Here is a 21,572-nt window from a genome sequence, read left to right on the forward strand (position 1 = left end):
GCAGAATTTTAAATTGCAATAGATTTGTTCCTTGCTCTGGTTACCCAAAACCAGCGAACTGATGACTGGACATGGCCTTCCTGGACATCAGATGAAAATATGGAAGTATCCCATACTTATCAATTCATCAGAACTCTATGGCAAGTATTTCAGTTAGTAGTTTTAATTACTTCAGTTAACTGTCTGTCTAACCAGTGTGTTTTTGCAACTGGAAACCTCATGCATTTATGTGAAAAAAGAGTTAAAAGAGCAGTCACCTGCACATCCTTCCTCTGCCTACACAATGCATTCATCTGCACAATCCTGATTCATGGGTTTGTAAAGGTTGACTTATTAGAGTAGTAGTGTAAGCTGCTTCTGTAAAACTTTTTTGTTTCAGTAATGGTATTATCTCCTGTTATTTCTAAGGCTATCCCAAGTGAAAGATGTGAATTTCCACTTCTCCCTAAGGCTTACTAGGCCTGGACTGAGTGTGGCAATGTCAGGTTGCTTCCAATGTATTCTAGGCTGATGGCCTTCTAGGTAATATGAACTAGATTTGGCTCTTTGAATTTGCAGCTTATCATGCAAGGATACTGAACCAGCTTCCAAATGACATTTAAAATAAATCACCATGTGTTATTTATTGCTGTCTGGGTTTTAATGAATGAGTGACTGTGAAACAATGGGGTGCAGCATGTTTCCCTTGTTCCATGTTGACAGCCAGAGGAAGGTGGAGTTTCCTTGCATCATTGTGTAGGGATATATTACACATAAAAGTTGTTCCTTGCTATTAGACCTTCTTGTTTCTGGTGCTTGCTGTCACTCCTATCCATTAAGTTTTACTTGTTTCAGTGTTAACTGAAGTGATCCAATAGAAGTGTCTGAAGTTAAAGAAAAAAAACAAATCTCTTTTGCACTGGCTGCATTTTCTTATGTATGGTTTTTCATACTCACTGACAAAATGCAGTAAAAGAAGCCTTGGAATTTCAACCAGGGACTTGGGTGGAACCAGGGACTTGTCTTTAGTAGTAGCCTGTAAGAGGAAGGCACAGGAGGGTCAAAGCAAAGACGGATGGAAGAGAGAGGGCAGCAGAGGCAAACGTGGATCTGGTTACACATTATCCTTGTGTAATGCTGCTTGTCTGTGTTGCTTTTCCTTCCTTATCCCTCCTCATTTATGTACATCTTTTAAGGCATGTGTTGCTATGAGAAATTATCTGGAAGCTTGAGGTTTCACAAATCTTTGTAAGTCTTCATTATATTACAAGAAATGAAAATTAGATTTAATCTTACCTTTGAGAATAGTGTATGGAGTAAAACCTTTACCATATAAGTCAAATAAAAGTAATTTAATGAAGTTGGAGTGCTACACATCATCCTGTTTCCTATTCAGTTTACTCATCTGCAAAAGAAACTAATTTTCATGAACAAAAGTCCAGATAATTGTTACACAGATGTTCCTGCTTATGAAAGCTCTTAATACCTTTCTGTAAGCAATTGAGTGTTGGAAGAAATTGTGAATGTATCAAAAGACATTCAGAAAAAATACTGTGATGGATGATTGTGAAGTGGTTCTAAATCAGCCTCAAACACCCTTAACCACATGAGTTTTACACCCAAAGAAATGAATAGATAAATTGTAACTAAATGCCATTGTTAAATCTTCCTGTAAAATGTTGAAGATTTCAGCTAACAATGACGAACTATCAGCAACTGTTGGGTACTTTAGTAATTGAGGTTGCCTATTATTGAGCAGAGCAGAATAACAATGGAAAGACAGTAACCTTTTTATAGGATTGATTTCTGTTTTCCTATTCAGTTTACTTATTGCCTTCAGCTCATTCTTAATGTGAATATATTCTATAGATAATATTAGATATTATTAGATAATAGAGCTTCCCACTTCCTATGCAGTGTGTTTTGCTGCTGCAGTAAAAGTGGAACAAGCCATCTTGTGGTTGTGGATGGTGAAAATGACTGGCATAATCAATGCAGAATTGTGATGTTTCTTTTGTTTTTTGTATATATTTTATTTTACAGTTCACAAAGGAAGAGTCCTCCACACAGCTCTGAGCCCAGATCAGAGCAGGCTTTTTTCTGTTGCGGCTGATGGGACGTCTTGTCTGTGGAAATGCCATGAGCCTGGGGAGAGCAAGCACAGCAGCGAGGCTTTTTCTGAGGGTTATTTGAGCTCATTTTTGTGATTTCTTTTCCTTGAAAGCAAATGATTTAAATGTATTTAGCCCATTCAGTAATTCAAAATATGTGTGTTCCTTCCAATGGAAACACAGCAAAAGATAGTACAATTTTTTTCAAGAGAAAGCAATTTTCCTCATCAGTCCATAATGTGAAATATTAGTAGCTTGTCTTACTTATTTTCATTAAAATTGCAAGTTTAATGAAATCCACCCTGTGTCAAGTTTCAGCATAAAGTCATAGGTCCTGCTTTTAGCTATGATGCTTGTAAGTAATTTTGTATCATCTTAGCATCTCCATTGGAAATCACATGCAAATGTGTATAAATTGCCTTGAATCATTCAAAGGCGAGGATCAGCAGAGACCACTTCAGGGGTCTGTATTGTTCTATATATCACATAGGTCATGGTACAGAATCTGTTTAGATATTTGTAGAGATCTGGGTTAAATATGTAACTGTAAATAGATATAAATGGTTTCTTGGGAATTCTTTATTGTTTTCACAGTGGTAATAGTAAGTAGCTTAATTAGCAAAATGTCTCTATTGGATTTTGATTTGTTTCCTTAAATCCACCTACTATGTTTGACAATGAGAATATAAATAATTGCTTCATAATTCTATTATTATGCATAATTATGTGATCAACTAGTTAATAAGCCGGGTGTATGTAGTGAATCAGCACACTGTTTTGATCAAACACAACAGTTATTTCATTCATTCCTCAAGGGTACCAGTTTAATTTTGTATGACAGGAAACCTGGTAGCTGTTGCCTTCTTACGAGTTGTATTTAGTGCTCACAAGAGCCAAGCATCTTGGACTTTAGCAGACATTTGCCTGTGTAAGACTTCTACACTGTCAACAGCTAAGTAAGGATGTCAGGATTGGTCTTCAGATGCTATTCAAATGCAACTTAGTAGTGTTATTCAAGACATGTTCTATCCACAAATATCTTTGGAGCTTTGCTTTTATTATTAGGAGTGATGAGAGGCAAGTGGTAAGGATTCACTCTTGCACCTCTATATTAGAAGCCCTGTGAGCTCAGAAACTCTTATTGTTTTGATTTTTTTTTTCCTCTGGAAATGTATTTAGACTGTTTCCTGTAGGTGGGAAGAATGGGAGATTAGGGGAGTAAAGCAGTGTCAGCCCATGGAAAATTACACTGTAATCAAATGCATAAAGAGAGATAGGATATGTTAGCAGGGATGCAAGTATCTCTGGAAATGAATGTGAAACTATCATGACTTTAGTCTCATAATTTTTAAAACCTCATCTTCTGCCGTTCGGAAATCACATGGCTGCTAACTTCACGTCTGGAAGTCTGAGACCATTTTTTACCTAGTAATTAAGTCTGCTACTAACCAGCTGTTTTCTGTGGTCATCTGTGTGGTCTTCAAAACAGGTTAGAAAATGGGAACGTTGAATATCATTTGAGAAATGACTACCAAGAAGCTGATGTCTAAGAATGGGAAATAACTTTCACTGTGCCTGTCTTCTAATATGAGTGTGTTTGTTGCAGTAAATTTTATTAAATTTTTAGAATATGATTTAAATATTCAAATTGGTATTTTAAAAATGTTAAAAACATTCTTTTCTCTCTTAAATGAGAATAAAGGACTGAAATTAGTCTCTTTACTCTTTTTTTTTTTTCTAATTTCCCCAGAAATTCTTTTTTTCATTTAACAGTACATTAATGGTGTGGTTTGTCAAATCTAGGAAAAGGTGTGTAACACAGGCTGGGTGACTCTGGCAGGGAAGGAGCTAATCAGTATTAAAGCCATGCAGTGTATTTGCAGCAGTCCAGGTACAGAAGAGTGCTGTATATACTCAGCATGCAGTGAGGGCACAGGCAGCTGGATTAGGTTCTTGGTTGGAAATACTCATCCATGTAGACCCCAGTCTGAATATGCAACACAAAAATGTTGGAAACTTGAGTCACAAATATTGGTTAAATGATTCCATGGTTGACAGTATGAGCTCAAGTCCTGTTGTAGCAGGCGCTGTGTTCTGGCCCTGCTAAGATCTCACCTGTCCTGAAAACAGCCATACATATTTTCATCTGTAAGGACGTAAAGTTGCTAAAATTCACCATGGGAATACCTCTTTTACTAGTATAATAGAGTGATTTTTGAAAGCCTATTTCAAAACTAGATACTGTTACACAAGTACAAACTTGGTCAAAACTTCATCTATTATGCTCCCCCTATGGTTTGCTTTATTCACTGAAAGTCTTACTGTGTAAGTCAAATACAGGCACCAGGGTCATCAACACTACCACACTTGTTTGCCTCCCTGAAAGAAGTGATGCCGGTCATCACATTATTGCATCTTAAGGGTCCTCGAGAATCCCTGTGGAAAAGAGAAAAAATACATTGTTCAAATTTACAAGGGCAGAAAAATGCTTCTTTTAAATAAAATTTGCACCAGTTTCATGTAGAAATAAAATGTATTGTGGATTTCTTCTTTTTTCCTCCTTTGAAGTTAAGATTTTCATTAGCTCCTGTGCAAATCATATTATCTATTATAATAGGGTTGTTTTTATAATGATTTTTGTTGCAGATTTGCCTGCTGATGACAGTGATATTGAATTCCTTCAGGGTATCAGAAAGCCTTTCTCAAACAATTGTGTTTTCCCCATCCTGCTACTGTGCAAGTTATTCTTGGTTTGGGGGTCATCTGAGGTAGGCAATGGAATGAGTTGCACAGCTTTATCAAGTTTTGCTCTTTTGTGGAGCTGTAGATGTTACAGAAAATAGCTAGTGTGGGGCAGAGTTTAATAGAGGCCCCAGCATGTTAACAATTGGATCATTTTTATTATGGTAATAGGGGCTTACTGCAACCCCTTTTTGAGATTCCCCAGTTCTTTGTGACAGGATTTATGTAATCAATGTAAGAATGAGGAAAATGAGTATTCTTTCTCTCATGAAAACCCATTTAGCTGAAATACGAGCTCTGAAAAGTACCCTGTTTTACTTCACTGGCTCTCAGATCATTGGGAAGACAAAATCACAAATTCACTGACACCAGCAAAATTAAAAATCAGAGAAGTAGGACATTTTTAGTTAGAACTGTTTTCCAGACAAAACACTAGGGGTTTTAACCAAATTATTTCTATATATGAAATACACTTCTTTCTGTGGATAGTCTTTATTCTTTCATTGAAAATCCAGAGACCGAACTATCTTGGTAAGCTCCAGAATTTTTCTACTTCTAGCATTGGCATGCAGTACAGAACTTGTTGATTGCCTTAGTTCCCAGTGCATCTCCAATTCACCAGTTTGCTGATTTAGCAGACCGGACTATATCACCCCCCAAAAAAAGTCACCAGAAACTCCTGTGGCTCATTTCCATCATAAGAAGGAAGAAAACGATACATCATAGGAGGTATGTATTCCATAAATGACGTATAAGTCTATACCTTCAGCAGCATAACATCATTTTCCGTAAAATTAGAAAGGTAGCATGGGTAGTGAATGTGGTTTTGAATCTGAAAAACCTGTCTTCTTCTTGCTGTCTGTGAATGAGGTCCAAGAATAACTTTTCCTCCTTCCCTTCGAAGAGTGACAACATAGTGGAACTTGCTGCTGTAACTCCATAATTCCTTGTTGTTAAAGTTGGTGCTACAATGTCCAGCCACTACAGAATCTCTTTTCTTATGCCTGAAAAGCAACAGCAATTAGAAAAATATAAAGATTCTACAAGTAAAAAATTGACTTGGTGAATCAAAATTCTTGCTATCTTATTTTCAGCTTCCCAAGAGCATAGACAGGGTTCAGCTACTTAGCTCTGAAGGTACCCCTATTGTTTCCCTTCGGGAGCTTAATGAGGAGTAGATGCATGAGTTTTGCTGTTGGTAGTGGCCTCACCAGCTGTGCCTTCTGCAAAATGCTGAAAATTTAGGAGAACAGTTCACAGCACTGTGAATTCAGAGATCATCATGACTGGACTGGATTGTACCGTTGCTTTGTCCTAACATCATTTCAGCACTATTTTCTGAGTCCACATAGCTCATTCCCTTTCTCTAATTTGTTCTGCAGCTTCATATAATTACTAAATACTGAAGTGGTGAACAGAGCTGTGCCTGCTGGGACTCCCTGGTTTAGAAAACTGGAATCTAGCACTCCTTGGTCAAGCAGTACTTTGTGGACAATGGGTACACCTGTCCGTGGAAGAACAATGTATGTTACAGCTGAATAGGAGAATATTCATTCACCAGATGTGTCATTGGCTCTCAATTGCATCTTACTGTGGCAAACACAACCCTGAGGAAGAGGTTCCTTCCCTTCCTTCAACTATTAAGAGCTGTCTGACTGTTGCATGAGCATCGCGAGGTTAATTATTTATTGTATTTCCTCTTCAATGTGATATCATTTAGAAACACTCTTTATGTTATGTTAATATAACAGCTTTTGGGCAAAATGCTGCCTTTGTAGTGGGTCCCATATATCTCCTTATTGGATGGGGATGGGAAAGATGGATAAATTTCTGTGATGTATGCAGAGTCCAGTGATTCACTGGTCCCGGGAAGGCTGTTGACAATTCCTGTGTGAGGTCTGGCTCAGTAGCAGCTCTGGTCCTCCTCACAATGGCAAGGGTTGGGACATGTCACGTAAACCTCATGTCTTGCCTTGTTGAGGCACTCTGTGAGGCCAAATAGCTGTCTGCATTTTGAGTCAGACAGGAAGAAAGATTGGCTGACAAGCCAACATATCCAGTAGAGCAGAGATCTCTCGTCATCTGTCTGGAGGATTTTTGCTCCTGTGTAACTGCATGCTGACTCTTTCTGTGGTGGGCTGCATATCTTTTACAGAATAAAATGACAAGAATTTATTTCTCTTTTCTGAGCAGCTGTTTAGACTGGCCAGTCCTCTGTTTGAATGAAAACTGAATAAATCTTATTAGAGCCTTGTAAAGGCACAGTTTCTCACTTCCAAATATATACCCAAACAATAGAAATAACTTCCATTGATATTAAGTAATTTGGAATATCAAATATTCTATAACCTAACTGGTTACATTCAGTGAAGTGTCACTACCGCACAGCCCCAAAGGTTTCTTGAAGACTTGAGACACACTGTGCAGCCTGCAAGTGATCTAAGTACTTGTCATTCTGTTTTAAGTTGATTTGTAAACTACTGATCCTGCTGCATTGCATACAGTTGCCTTCATTAGTCAGATCCTGCCAATGCTACAGACTGCATTATTGATGACCCAATCATTATTTATGCATCTGAAACAGCAGTGTCTTAGAGCAGAACATTCTTAAGTGCTTAAAACAAATGTTACCTGTGTTCCTCGGACTAAGCTTCAAAACACTCTGAGAGATGAAGTTGAATTAGATGCAAACATTATTCCTCCCATACTATACCTCCCATTTTAGTGACCTGGGCTTACAAAACCTGAATGTCAGTCATGACTATGACAAGCCTGACAAGTCAAATGTGAGCACAAGCTACCCTTCCCCAGGTGGAATACCCCAAGGCTGGCACAGCTGTTGAACAGCTGGCTCAGGGTAAGAAAGACATCTGCTGTTCATGTTAGAAATTAAAATGTCATGTGTTTGCAAAAATGTTCTCTAAATTGTATTTTAGTTTTCCATATTTTTTTTAACCCCCTGTGTTTTGGGTAACTAAAGGCAAACCAATTAGAATAAATCCATGCAAACCTGACCTCACACTGTGTAGGCAGCTGACCCAGCCTTCTTCCATCAGTTAGTCTGAAACAGAGGACACAGCATCATCTTTCTAAGTGAATTTGACTTTCACTCTTCTCCAGCTAAATCGGATTTGGTTGTATTTTTTGAAAGGGTAGAAACATTTGCACCTAGCATGTGCTTGTTTTGGACATTTACAAAACAAAAGCCAAACCTTCCTCTTTGGAATTATGAGATTTTTCTTTTTCTGGGAGCTGGGGTCTCTCTTCAGTTAGTGGGTCAGAGATCTGCAGTCAGTTATGGTTATAAAAAATCAGATTTGAGAGCTATTCAGTGGAAACGTTGTCTTTGGTCCTGGGAAGAGTGTGCTCTGCTCACTGGTTTCTTTTTCTAATTAGCACATCCTCTTTGGCTGACTTTAAGTCTTCATCACTGGGATAGGCTGGAGCAACATCTTGTCTTGTCTCCTTCTCCTGAGCTGTATGATGATGCCCATGCAAAACCTACCCACTCCTATGCTGTGTGTAGACTGTTTTTAGCAAGTGCTAATGAATATTATGTGATAATCACTTCTGGAATAGTTTTTGTTTTAGGGAAAATTGCAGGAATCCAGCAACATGAATTTCTGTGTGGCCTTCAAACAGCCTGCCAGAGACCTGGATGAGGTGACAGTGGGTATTTTTTGGTTCCTCCCCTCCTCCCCCGAGCTTTTCTGTGTGCACAGTGGCTGATTGCCTGGACTTTCTGCAAGTCTAGCAGTTGCATCTGCATCTGGGGATGATAACTGGAAGAGTCCCAGGGATGGAGTTTTGTGAGTCTTACATCGTTCTCACTGTGTAAGCATGCTTAGCAGATAAAAAGATATGTTTTTAAGATCCAGCACTGCCTTTGCAGCTGTTTTCACAAGGAACATTAAAATACAAATAAATTATTTATATCTTTCAGTGAGACATGCAGCTGGAATAAGGAACATGATTTTTTGTTTTTTTTTTTTCTTATTGATAAGGTCTTTGTTCTGGCTTGACTAAGTTGTCCTGTGTGTAGAAACATTGTGTCCTAAAGATGAAGCACAGGAAACTAGCTGTATGTCTTCTGGCAGTGTAATCTTAGTGGGCTGTGTTAAGTTTAGCAGGGTAAAATGAAGAAAGACAAACTAATAAATACATTTCTGATGATACTGAGAGAGCTTGGGGGAGAGGGAAATTTATTACTTGCCTCACTCATACTATTTATTAGCAGGAATTGGACATATAACTCTCTTTGGGTTTTGGCAGTCTCCCATTTTAATATTCGCTATAGGGATGTCTTGAGTTGGGCAACAGCCATTCTTCTTCCTTAATAGGCTGAATCCTGTATTTAATGAAGGACAAAACCCTTACTAATATTGAAGATGTCCACTTTCGCAGACCTCTTATCTGTATGCATAATATTTAGAATGAGTATTGAGTATCGGTGTGGGTTCTGACATCCCACTGATGTCAGCAAAACAACATATATGCTATAGGTCAGGCACATATTAGTCCTTTGCAGAATTAGGCTGTAATTCAAAGTAGACAGTTAAAACATTAATGAAAGGCATCAGCAGTCCTTTTGCTAGGGACTCTCCTTAAAAAGCCATTTTTCACACAATTAATTCCAAACTTTGGAAGTGCCTGAAGCTGTCAAACCATTATTTCACCAAACTAGATTAACGGTAAAGAAATGTTACTTTGTACAGGAAAATACAAGCTCATGTCAAAACATTGGAATGAACAGTATTCTTCCCTGTGTTTTATCATGTTGTTGTAAAACAAAATTGAGTATTATGTTACAGGTCTTTTGATTACCTTGAGAGATGTTGTTCAGTTCCAGTACTGACCTTCTCTCCCTGTACTTTCTTTAAATTACAGATTAAACATATCAGAAGTTAGAGTTGTTCTTGGAGCCCATCAAGCATCCATGGCTGAAAAAGAACAGTAGGTATTTAAGGTTATGAGTGCTTTCCTAATTCTCAGTTTGGCAGCTCTTCCAAGGAAAATGGTACAATGCTCCTCAAGGTATTGTGCTAATTACTGTTGTATTATTGTAAAAGGAATTTTGCTGATGATAATTTTTGGCTATCCTTTGATATCAAAGAGTAGATTGTTTAGATATCTTAACAGTATCACAGAACACCCTGCTTTTGGTTGTACTAATCTAGATAAGATTAGAGTATCACAGGCACTGTGAGCAGGGATGATATTTCAAGCCCATTCTGTGCTCTAAAACTCTCCTTAACCCACTCATGCAAACTCTTTAACTCACCCCTCCAAAACCGCAAAACACATTTTTCAGTAATTTTTCAAAGGCAGCGCTGAAGTGATGCAATGGAGTCTGAGTCCCACTTGTATCCCAAAGGGATATCTTGTGCTGGACTAAGAGAAAATGGGGATGAATCTTACTGTTTGTTATTTGGGGCAACCACATAAAGTGAAAGTATGGATAATACTGGACAAAACTAAATTCACCTTTAGGAGCACAGAGTGATTACATAGTGAAGAAAGCTTAGGACACTGCAGAATGAAGCACGGAAAGATGTCTTCATCAACATCATCATCCTGGATGCCAAAGTGGGGTATGGCTGTAAGAATTTCCTGCATACCAGTCCTGTTCAACCTGGTTTATGCCTCACATGTTCTTGTACTCAGAATTCCGTTAATCCAGCACTGAGACTGACATGGAGACACCCATGGGTGTTTTGAACAGAGAGAGGGCAGCCTCTGTGTGGGAAACCTACAGGTAGTCAAATGGGTCTGGAGGTCTGCCTTCCTGCAGAAGAAATAACAGTTTCAGTGCTGATCCAGACTCCCTGAGAAAGATAAGACTTACACATCATCTTGCCTTTACCTTTAAAAATATGACTTTCATACAATGCCTAAGAAATCTTGGATGGATCTTCATCCAGGCTATGCTCAGGGTGAATCTGTCAGATAAAGGCCTGCAAAACACACAGTTTGGATCATTTAAGCCCTTTTGAATCTCCCAGAGAAAAAGTTACCAGTCTGAAGAGTTCTCATTTTCCCCAGTTATGTTGCTGCTGTCACGTCTAATTGGTTATGGCTTTTGTTTTCATCTTTGTTATTGGGTACATTGCACCATGCTTTGAGACTTTTCTGTGTGCCAGTCAAGCACCAGAATGATTTCAACACAGCAGTTCAGTGACAAGTTCCATTCTTGAAGAGGACATTGACACAACAGCCTAACTCCTATGCAGGTTTTTTATTTCCTACTTAATCAATGGGAAGATGGACTTGAACTGCTGCCACAGGGAAAAAAGTTCTATACAGACACCAGGGAAATTATTTTGGATTTGCGAAAGGGCAGTTAAGCTTAGGATCAGTTCCTAAATATTGAAAAGTGATTTACAGGGAAAGTATTGGTAAAATTAGACTAAATACCAGTTGAAATTAGATTATACTTTCCTCCATTTCTTCATGAGAAAACATTTTTTTCCCTTCTTTTTTTCCAGCTTAATGGTATTGCAAAGCTGAGTGAATGCAAACAACTTTTGCCTTTGCCTGACACTGGTGAAGATGCCAAACGTGGCACAATGTGTATTCCAGGCTGGGAATCACATCTTAAGGAATGCCATCAAAACATCTTCAGAAAACAACTATTAAAATTGTTGCTGTGAAAAAGAAGTGTTAAAACATTGAGTAGTTTGGGTCAATGTACTCAGCTAGATCAAGAGTACAGGAATTTGAGTCTGGGATTATCTAAGTTAACTTCAGATGCATTTCTTAGCTAATGTGCTCTCCTTAGGCACCACCTGTAGTTACTGGAGAAAAAGAACTTTCCGGTTCTGAGTCATCAGATCCTTTCCAGATATCAACATCTGAATAGTACAGAATTAACTATACACTCAAAAGTGCTGTTTTTGATGTCTTTGTGCCAAGTCCAGGAGGACCAATATGGTTGCCTCCAGAAGGAGAGCTTGCAGTAAGGTGACTACAGCAACTCAGACAGAGACCCCGTCCCAAACCGTGGCTGTTCAGGTCTCTGGATGAAGGGAGTGCCAGAGCCTGCTGCTGCCGGGGGAGGGAGGACAGCATTCCACCTGCGTGAGGTGTGAGCAGGTAGAAGATCTGCTTAACCTGGTGGCAAGACTTAAGGAGGAGGTTGAGAAGCTGAGGACCATCGGGGAGTGTGAAAGGGAGATCGACTGGTGGAGTAACTCCCTGGCGTGCCAGTCGGAACGGTTCCAGGGAGATACCCCCAAAAGGGGAAGGACCCCCTGCCCTCTCACACAGAGGGGGATGGCCCGAGACAGCCCCTGCCCTGTAGCTGTTGCGCAGAGGTAGGGGACCAAAAAGACGATGAGGGTTGGAAGCGAGTTCCAGTTCGGCGTTGTGGGAAACCCTCCCCCCTTCCTGCCCTGCTTCCCCAGGTGTCCCTCCGTAATAGGTTCGAGGCCCTGGATCTTGAAGGAGAGGTAGGTGAGAATGTGGGGCAAGGCCAGCCTACAAGGCCACATAGGAAAAGGGGGTCGACTTTGCACCTCAAGACTGCCTCTGTTAAGAAAGAAAGAAGGGTCATTGTAGTAGGGGATTCCCTTCTGAGAGGAACAGAGGGCCCGATATGCAGAGTTGACCCTCATCATAGGGAAGTGTGTAGTCTGCCTGGAGCCCGGATCAGGGATATCACCAGGGCGCTCCCAAACCTGGTGCACCCAACAGACTACTACCCGCTGCTGATCTTCCAGACAGGTGGGGAGGAAGCTGCTTCCCGCAGTCTGAGGGGGATGAAGAAAGACTACAGAGCCTTGGGGCGGATGGTGAAAGAGTCTGGGGCTCAAGTGATCTTCTCCTCACTCCTTCCATCTTCCACTGATGATGTGGGAAGGAATGGGAAGATTCAGTTCATAAACGATTGGCTACGAGACTGGTGCTACAGGCAGGGCTTTGGATTCTTTGATAACGGCTGGTTTTATAGGGCACCAGTCTGGACAATGACAAGTGAGAAAGGTTTGTCTCACAGAGGCAAAAGGATGCTGGGGCAGGAATTAGCGGGGCTCATTTGGAGAGCTTTAAACTAGATTCAAACGGGGATGGGGTTGTAGCTGGGCTTGCCCCAGTGGGGCAGCGCTCCAGAATTAATGAAGACTGGGAGGCCTCCTATAATCCTAGGGTGAAATCGGTGTGCTCAGCTCGCTCCCTGAAATGTCTGTACACCAATGTGCGCAGCATGGGAAATAAGCAGGAGGAGTTGGAATCCTGTGTTAAGTCAGGAGACTGTGATCTGGTGGCAATTACAGAGACGTGGTGGGACAGCTCACATGACTGGAATATAGTCATGGAGGGCTATGTCCTTTTCAGGAAAGACAGGCCAGCCAGGAAGGGTGGTGGGGTTGCTCTTTATGTGTGGGAGGAACCACAATGCACCGAGTTCTGTCCAGGGACAGATGACGAGCGAGTTGAGAGTCTGTGGGTGAGAATTAAGGGGCAGGCTGGCAGGGGCGATACTGTTGTGGGTGTCTGTTACAGGCCAGCAGATCAGGGTGAGGAAGTTGACGAGGCCTTCTACAGGCAGCTGAGAGCGGCCTCACAGTCACAGGCCGTGGTCGTCGTGGGGGATTTTAACTTCCTGATGTTTGCTGGAAGGACCACTCGGCAACCCAGCCGCAGTCCAGGAGGTTCCTCCAGTGTATGGATGATGATCACTTCCTCATGCAAATGGTGGATGAGCCGACCAGGAGAGGAGCGCTCCTGGATCTCATCCTCACTAACAAGGAGGATCTGGTTGAAGCAGTAAGGGTTGAGGGCTGCCTTGGTTGCAGCGACCACGAGATGGTGGAGTTCAGGATCTTGTGTGGTAGGACTAGTAGAATAGCAAGTAGAATTGCAACCCTGGACTTTAGAAGGGCAAACTTTGGCCTTTTCAAGCAATTGCTAGGGGAAATCCCATGGGCAAGGCTGCTTGAAGGTAAAGGGGCCCAAGATAGTTGGTTGACATTCAAGGACTGCTTTAACAGTGCTCAAGATCGGAACATCCCGACACGTAGGAAGTCAAGGAAGAGGGCCAAGAGACCTGCGTGGCTAAATAGGGAATTGCTGGGTATGCTCAAGTGGAAGAGGAGAGTTTACAGGTCATGGAAGGAGGGGCTGGCCACTTGGGAGGAATATAAGGCTGCTGCTAGAGGATGTAGGAAGGCAGCTAGGAGGACTAAGGCCTCCTTAGAATTAAACCTGGCAAGAAGGGTCAAGGACAGCAAAAAGAGCTTTTTCAAATACATGGCAGATAAAACTAACACCAGAGGCAATGTAGGCCCACTGATGAACGGGATGGGTGCCCTGGTGACAGAAGATACAGAGATGGCAGAGTTACTGAATGCCTTCTTTGTCTCTGTCTACTCTGCTGCAGGCAGTCCTGAAGAGCCCTGTACCCCTGAGACCTTAGATGAAGTCAGGTTGACGGAGCGGTTTGCCTTAGTCGATGAGGAATGGGTTAGAGACCAGTTGAGCAATCTGGACATCCATAAATCCATGGGTCCAGATGGGATGCACCCGTGGGTGCTGAGGGAACTGGCAGAAGTCATTGCTAGACCGCTCTCCATCATCTTTACCAAGTCTTGGGAAACGGGAGAGGTGCCTGAGGACTGGAGGAAAGCAAATGTCACTCCAGTCTTCAAAAAGGGCAAGGAGGACCCGGGTAACTATAGACCGGTCAGCCTCACCTCCATCCCTGGGAAAGTGATGGAACACCTTATCCTTGGTGCCATCTTAAGGCATATCAAGGATAAGAGGGTTATGAGGAGCAGTCAACATGGCTTCACCAAGGGGAAATCGTGCTTGACCAATCTCTTAGCCTTTTATGAGGAAATAACACGGTGGATGGATGATGGCAGAGCGGTGGATGTGGTCTACCTTGACTTCAGCAAAGCATTTGACACAGTCTCCCACAGCACCCTCACAGCTAAATTGAGGAAGGGTGGACTGGATGATCAGGTAGTGAGGTGGACTGTGAACTGGCTGAAGGAGAGAAGCCAGAGAGTTGTAGTCTATGGGGCTGAGTCTAGTTGGAGGCCTGTAACTAGTGGAGTGCCTCAAGGGTCAGTACTGGGACCGGTATTATTTAATACATTCATCAACGATTTAGATGAGGGAATTGAGTGTACTATCAGCAAGTTTGCTGATGACACTAAGCTGGGAGGAGTGGCTGACACACCAGAAGGCTGTGCTGCCATCCAGCGAGACCTGGACAGGCTGGAGAGTTGGGCAGAGAATAACTGGATGAAATATAACAAGGGAAAGTGTAGAGTCCTGGATCTGGGCTGGAACAACCCCAGGTTCCAGTATAGGTTGGGAAACGACCTGTTAGAGAGCAGTGTAGGGGAGAGGGACCTGGGGGTCCTAGTGGATGACAGGATGACCATGAGCCAACACTGTGCCCTTGTGGCCAAGAAGACCAATGGCATCCTGGGGTGTATTAGAAGGGGGGTGGTTAGTAGGTCGAGAGAGGTCCTCCTTCCCCTCTACTCTGCCCTGGTGAGACCGCATCTGGAATATTGTGTCCAGTTCTGGGCCCCTCAGTTCAAGAAGGACAGGGAGCTGCTGGAGAGAGTCCAGCGCAGGGCAACTAAGATGATTAAGGGAGTGGAGCGTCTCCCTTATGAGGAAAGACTGAGGGAGCTGGGTCTCTATAGTTTGGAGAAGAGGAGACTGAGGGGTGACCTTATTAGTGTATATAAATATATAAAGGGGGAGTGTCACGAGGATGGAGCCAGGCTCTACTCAGTGGCAAACAATGATAGGACAAGGGGTAATGGGTACAAACTGGAACACAAGAGGTTCCACTTGAACTTGAGAAGAAACTTCTTCTCAGTGAGGGTGACAGAGCACTGGAACAGGCTGCCCAGGGAGGTTGTGGAGTCTCCTTCCCTGGAGACATTCAAAACCCGCCTGGACACATTCCTGTGTAACATTATCTAGGTGTTCCTGCTCTGGCAGGGGGATTGGACTAGATGATCTTTCGAGGTCCCTTCCAATCTCTAGCATACTGTGATACTGTGATACTGTGACAATTGCTAAAGAAGTGAGAATCAGTTTATACCAACTATAAAAACCCCCTTTTGAAATAGATTTATGATAGCATGTGTTGGTCTACAGCATTCATACTGAATGCTCCATAAGGGTTGAAAATCAGCCTCTCCTTATACCTCACACAACTCCCATGAAATGATGTAAGTCAACTGATCCATTTCATAGGTTGGAACAGATCAGAAGCAACATTTCCAAACTTGCTTATGCACTGCAGGTGGCACTGCATGCTCCTCTGGAGAGCAAAGGAACACACATGGGTAGTAACTTCTACTGTGTGTTCCAGAGAGATTCAGTTGGGTTTTTAATCTGTGCTGGTTGATATAGTGGGATCTGGTTGATATAGTGGGATTATTTCTTCTGGTATGGAAGAAGAGACATTCCTGGAGTTTATATGTGAATGACTAAAAAATATATTGACTGCCTGAAAAAAATTATTCCCCTTTACAGAGATCCATGAGACAGGCAAGACAGTTTTAATAAATACTCTGCTGTGCATTAGATCTAGATGCTGCTGCTTTAGTGTGCCACCATTAAAAAGGACCTCCCAGCTTTATAGCTTTACAAATACCATCTCAGCTTTGAGAACAGTTCAAAATACTCCCCTTTGTACAGGTAACGTGTTTACTCATCTTTAGTAGGAAACTGGCCCTTAGGTAACACAGTCTTTATTGGACTTCACCCTACTTCTTAGTGTGATGGGAAAGTACTGCTCACTTTGTTTGTTATGCCTGGGACGAGGCAGTATTTCTGAATGTGTACTTGCAGAAAATTCAGTTTCAGACTGATAGTGAATGAGATGTCTGCTGAGCAAAGAACAGAACAAAAGCTTTAGATGTTCAAACATTTCACTGGGATGTTATTCATAATGTTATACGTCAATTATCCATCACTAAATTTAATTTTCAAAGAGCTGAAATATTGAACAGTTAAACATTTTCTATTAATTTTCCATTATGAGAGGGAGAAAAATAATTTATCTCCTTTTTCCCCCCTAGATTATTTTCCTTTTTTTTTTTCTTTTTTTTTTTTGAGATCAAATAACAGAATCATTTCTTTTCGCAGCTTGGTTAATGATCTCATCCTTTCAGTAAATCATCTGTTGAAAGAAGGATGAATCCTGATTGTAATGGGAGTAATTATACAACTTCTGCAACACAGTTCCAATCTAAAATCTTTCAAAAAAACAGGAATTTTGCTGTGGATTTCAACAGATGTCTACAAACAGAAGGACCTGCTGTGTTTCTGAAGGAGTGTGTGGTTTCCCAGAAACTAAGAAAAGCTGGGGGAAAAAAGGGAAGTGATACAGAAGTGGAAAGACTATATACTCCTGTTGTCTTTTTCAGCTGGGGTTTCAGAGGATGTTGCAAACACAAGTTACTCCCTTTTACCATTGTAAGGTAAATAGCAGCAAGGCTAGCTATCCTTCCCATCTCACAGGAGACTTTTTGCACCTTGCAGCCCGGTAAGAATTATTTGTTTAGCCTCTCAAAGACAAAGGTTTTGCCCGCCTGGTTCATGTAATAATGGCTGTATTTAAGTCACTGATGGAAAATAATGAGTGACAGAGTCTGGAAACCATAATCCAGCAGGTCAATTCCAGTCGAGATGTTGGGCTTTGTGTGTGCGATTTTCTGTAATGACTTCATCAGCACCTTTTTCTTTCTTTCACAGTGATGCAGTGGGTGGAAGGTCATTTCTGCTGGATCCCCAAGGGCACCATCAGGCGTGGCTGTCCCTGCCCAGCCCTGGGGCTCCGCTACCCACTAGCCCATGGACCAGGGCCCATGTCAGCTCCAGGGCCACCAGCCGCTTTCCCAGCAGTGCTGCAGCATGGCCAGACTTCATCTCCCCTCAGCCAGTCTCTGCCCTGCCATGGGCCCTGCTGAGCCCATGTCCCAGCCTAGCCTTGGCGTGCCCCAGGGAGGTGCAGGAGCAGGGAGCTGAGCAGTAATCTTTGACTCTGTGCACCCAGAGATGAGTGTACGCTCAGGTGAGGGGCAGTCTGGGCAGGAGTTTTGCAGGGGGGCTGGTTTGCAGAGCTGGGCTGTTTCTCACAACTGAGCTGAAAACAGGAAAGGCACGGACAGTATCTCCAGTTATGTTACAGGTTTTACAATAACAGACACCCACAAAGTCTCACAAACTAAAGCTAGAAACCCATTCTTACTAGACTGAGAGGCGAGCATGTGCAACAGCTTGTAGCGGAGTTTACTATAGATTCCAGTTGTTTCCAGCACAGCATTTGCAATTCCATTTTCCTTCAGTAAGAGAAATCTAGTCTTGTCTCTCTTAACCTGTCACCCCACTAACCTCCAGCTCTGTGTGAGGTGTCCCCTTCCACATTCCCTCCTATTTTCCAAATACTGGCTTCTTGTACCAGACCAGCTCTCTGGTCATAATGTCTGTTTTCATCTTTCTTTACTGAAATTTCTGAGTGGATTAAATGAGTCCTGCCTTAGGAATCCTTCTGGCCTTGGCCAGGGTGGGCTCCTATCCATGCTTGCACTTGCAGCTTGAGATGACATCTCTGCCAGACGATTGCATCTATCTCTGTTTTTTCCTGAGGTCTTCCAGGTAAGTGATATTGCTGAACGATTATTCCCTGAGGAGTCTGACTTGCTCACTGTCTGTCACGTAGTTGTATTTGGGCATAGAGAGCAGCCCCTATGGTTAACCAACCAAGCAAAGACATGACATACAGCCCTGATGTAGAGCATACAGCTGGCTGACGACTCTGTCCAGTAGAGGGGGGCTGACAACTCGTATTCACACATCACTCAGGGATGCAGATGCAGTGGGCTTTAGTCCTTGTGTTTGTTCTGCCTTTGTATGGGCAGTAGTGGCTGATGTTTTGTACTTGTTTTGGCTGTACATCTAATGCACTGTATGTTCAATTTGGGAATCTTTTTTATTTTTAAACAAACTTCCAGTTCTCAGTATGGAGGGTGGCATTATCTATTGTCAACAACTGTTGTTTCCTGAAAGTGCAGTGATATGTTTGAAGCATGGACTGCCTGCACTGCTCCTAGTCAAAGTCTTTGTTTTATCTTCTGACTACAGAACTGACTGCAATCTAAGAGGCCGTAAAAGTAACCTTCCTTTTAGGCAACTCAATCTGGCATCAGGAAGAAACATTTAGAAAACAGAATTAAAACAAAGCATGCCATCAGATTTTCAAGATAATTTTCTTGGATACTTGCCAAAGAGAAATAAAAAGAAACTCAAAGGCTCTTTCGAAGTCTGACTAGGTCAGTTCTCCATAGTCAATCAAATTACAGCAAGTCATTTAAATATGTCTATTACACCTTTTAGTTATGATTTACTAGTTTCCAAAATTTCTTCTCATCTCATCAATGGTCTAGCAGATGGTTCAGACCCTTCCAACCCACCATGTTTACAACCCTGCAATTATCTGATGAAGCTCTTTCTGCATTTAGTGTAAAAAGATTATATTTAATAATCAAGATCTGACAGATTGCAATTAGGTTAAATTTAGTTGTAGTTTCATTTAAGGTGAAACAGGCTGCTTCTAAGCCATTGAAATCAGCTGTGAAATATGCACTGAAAGTCAGCCACTAATTTCACAAAAAGTCGTTGAGTCTAAACGCTGTATGAAGACCCACATCCTTGTCATGACAAAGAGGAAAACACAGAAAGATGAGCAAAAAAGTCCTTATTTTAATGAAAAATAGAACAGGAACTTGCAGATCTTATCTACTTTCAATGACGCAGAATAGATTTGATGTATAAGCAATGGAGTTTCACAAGGTTCAGTTAGTGTTCATTTGTTTGTAAAGAGCAAGAAGCTTTGCCCCATTGAAACACTGTCACAAAACCTTTATTTCAATAAAATATCAAACCTCTCTGCAGCCACATAGAAAATTATTAAATAATTTAAATAATTAAAACTGTGACATTTAAATAATTAAAACTGTGACATCAGTAAATAAAAAAAGCCATCTTTAATCACTCTTAATCACTGCTGTCATAAAACCCCCTAGTAATGAGTATTCAATTAACCTAATCCATTTAAATGAATAAATGGCACATGGCTTTTGGGTTAGGTTATCTTGAAACCACAAAGAGGATGTTATCTATCAGGATGTAGTGTCCAGATTTCTTGGAACATCCATGTTTCAAGGTGTTACAGCCAAAGCTGTATCCCACATCATTTCAGCACCCCTGGTCCCAGATAAAAACAGATGCATGAAAAGAAGGGGGAGCTCTGGACTACTGTGTTTGCAAAACCCCTGACATTTTCAAATGGCAATGGACCACACTGACAGTGATGTGGTTTTCACTGATTAGAACCTGGGGCATGCAAGTCTCGTGCCAGAAGCCACAGTCCTGTCCTAGCACTGGTCTTAGCAGAGTTCAAGTAACAAATGGTCACACTGAGCACACAATACTCTCTGAACAGGCTTTGGGCATGCTGGCAGAGCACTGTGGAGAAACTTGCACTGCTTCCTTTCACTGGGGATCATGAGAGGCCCCATCTTTCATGGTGGTCCAGCTAGATCACCTCAACAAATTCCTACTATGTACAATCCACATCACAGCAGAAAGAGTGATGTGGAGGCAGCAATTCTACTTGCAGCATCAAAGACCTTGCACACACAGAGATAGAAAATAAGCTTGCTACTGCTGCTGCACAGTTCAGTTTCTTCCTGCAATATTTCAGAGGGATGGATTCTAACTGCAAGTTTTCTTGGGGATGCCTCTACACTAAATCATGAGTATATGAGAGTGTGCTGAAAAGTGCAATACGGGGGTCTATGGTGCTCATGACTCAAGGTGCACCAACTTCAGAAGTTATCACCTCTCTAGCTGGAGCGGATTGGCGTTAGTGCTCCTCCAGGAGAGGAAATGGGTGGTTTGGGTTAACTTACTGGCCTGTGAATTAGTTTGTGGAGCTGTGAAGCAATACTCTGCTGCAGCAGCAATCAGCCAGACAGTGCCACAGTGAGATTTGACAGGGATTGCACATCAGACCCCTCAATTATTAAACAAAATAGATTTGTGTATTCTGTCTTATGGACAGTGGTGTTGATCTTATCAAGTGGTCTTGGCCTCATTACGCAGAAATATTGACAGTATCTGCACAAGGGACGGTACAGCCTGGCACAAGCAATCCAGGAGGTTCCTCAATTGTGTGGAAGGCAACTTCCTCCTGCAAGTACTAGAGGAGCTGACAAGGAGAGGTGCCATGCTTGACCTCGTGCTCACCAACGAGGGGCTGGTGGAGAATGTGATGCTCCAGGGCAGCCTTAGCCACAGCGATCATGAGATGGTCAAGTTTGAGATCCTCAAGGCAGAGAGAAGGGCATGCAGCAAGCTCACTGCCCTGGACTTCAAGAGAGCAGACTGTGGCCTCTTCAGGAACCTCATCAGTAAGGTTCCATGGGATATAGCCCTAGAGGGTGGGGGGTGGGGGGTGGGGGGGGACACGCAGGAATGTTGGTTGGTATTCAAGGATCACCTGCTGCAAGCTCTGGTGTGTTGTATCCTGAGAAGAAGGAAATGGGACAGGAAGGCCAGGAGGCCTTCATGGATGGACAAGGAGCTGCTGAGAAAACTCAGAGGGAAAAAAGAAACTTATAGAGGGTAGAAATGAGGACAGGTGGCTTGGGAAGAATACAGGGACATTGTCCAGGAAGCTAGGGATCAGGTTAGGAAAGCTAAGGC

At 42.2% G+C, this 21,572-nt stretch overlaps 1 protein-coding gene across 1 annotated transcript in view; it reads left to right on the forward strand.

The window, feature by feature from the left end:
- Window positions 1-2,364, forward strand: part of CDC20B (cell division cycle 20B) — a 34,160-nt gene extending 31,796 nt beyond the window's left edge. The window contains exons 10-11 of the mRNA XM_062604292.1: window positions 23-152; window positions 2,023-2,364. Coding sequence (XP_062460276.1) covers window positions 23-152; window positions 2,023-2,186 — 294 coding nt within the window. The 3' untranslated portion in view covers window positions 2,187-2,364. The remainder of the gene's footprint in view (window positions 1-22; window positions 153-2,022) is intronic.
- Window positions 2,365-21,572: the final 19,208 nt, after the last annotated feature.

The sequence above is a fragment of the Pezoporus occidentalis genome, unplaced genomic scaffold, assembly GCF_034315485.1.
Source record: "Pezoporus occidentalis ecotype Australia unplaced genomic scaffold, CSIRO_AGI_Poc_V1 ctg85, whole genome shotgun sequence".
NCBI classification, from domain to species: Eukaryota; Metazoa; Chordata; class Aves; order Psittaciformes; family Psittacidae; genus Pezoporus; species Pezoporus occidentalis.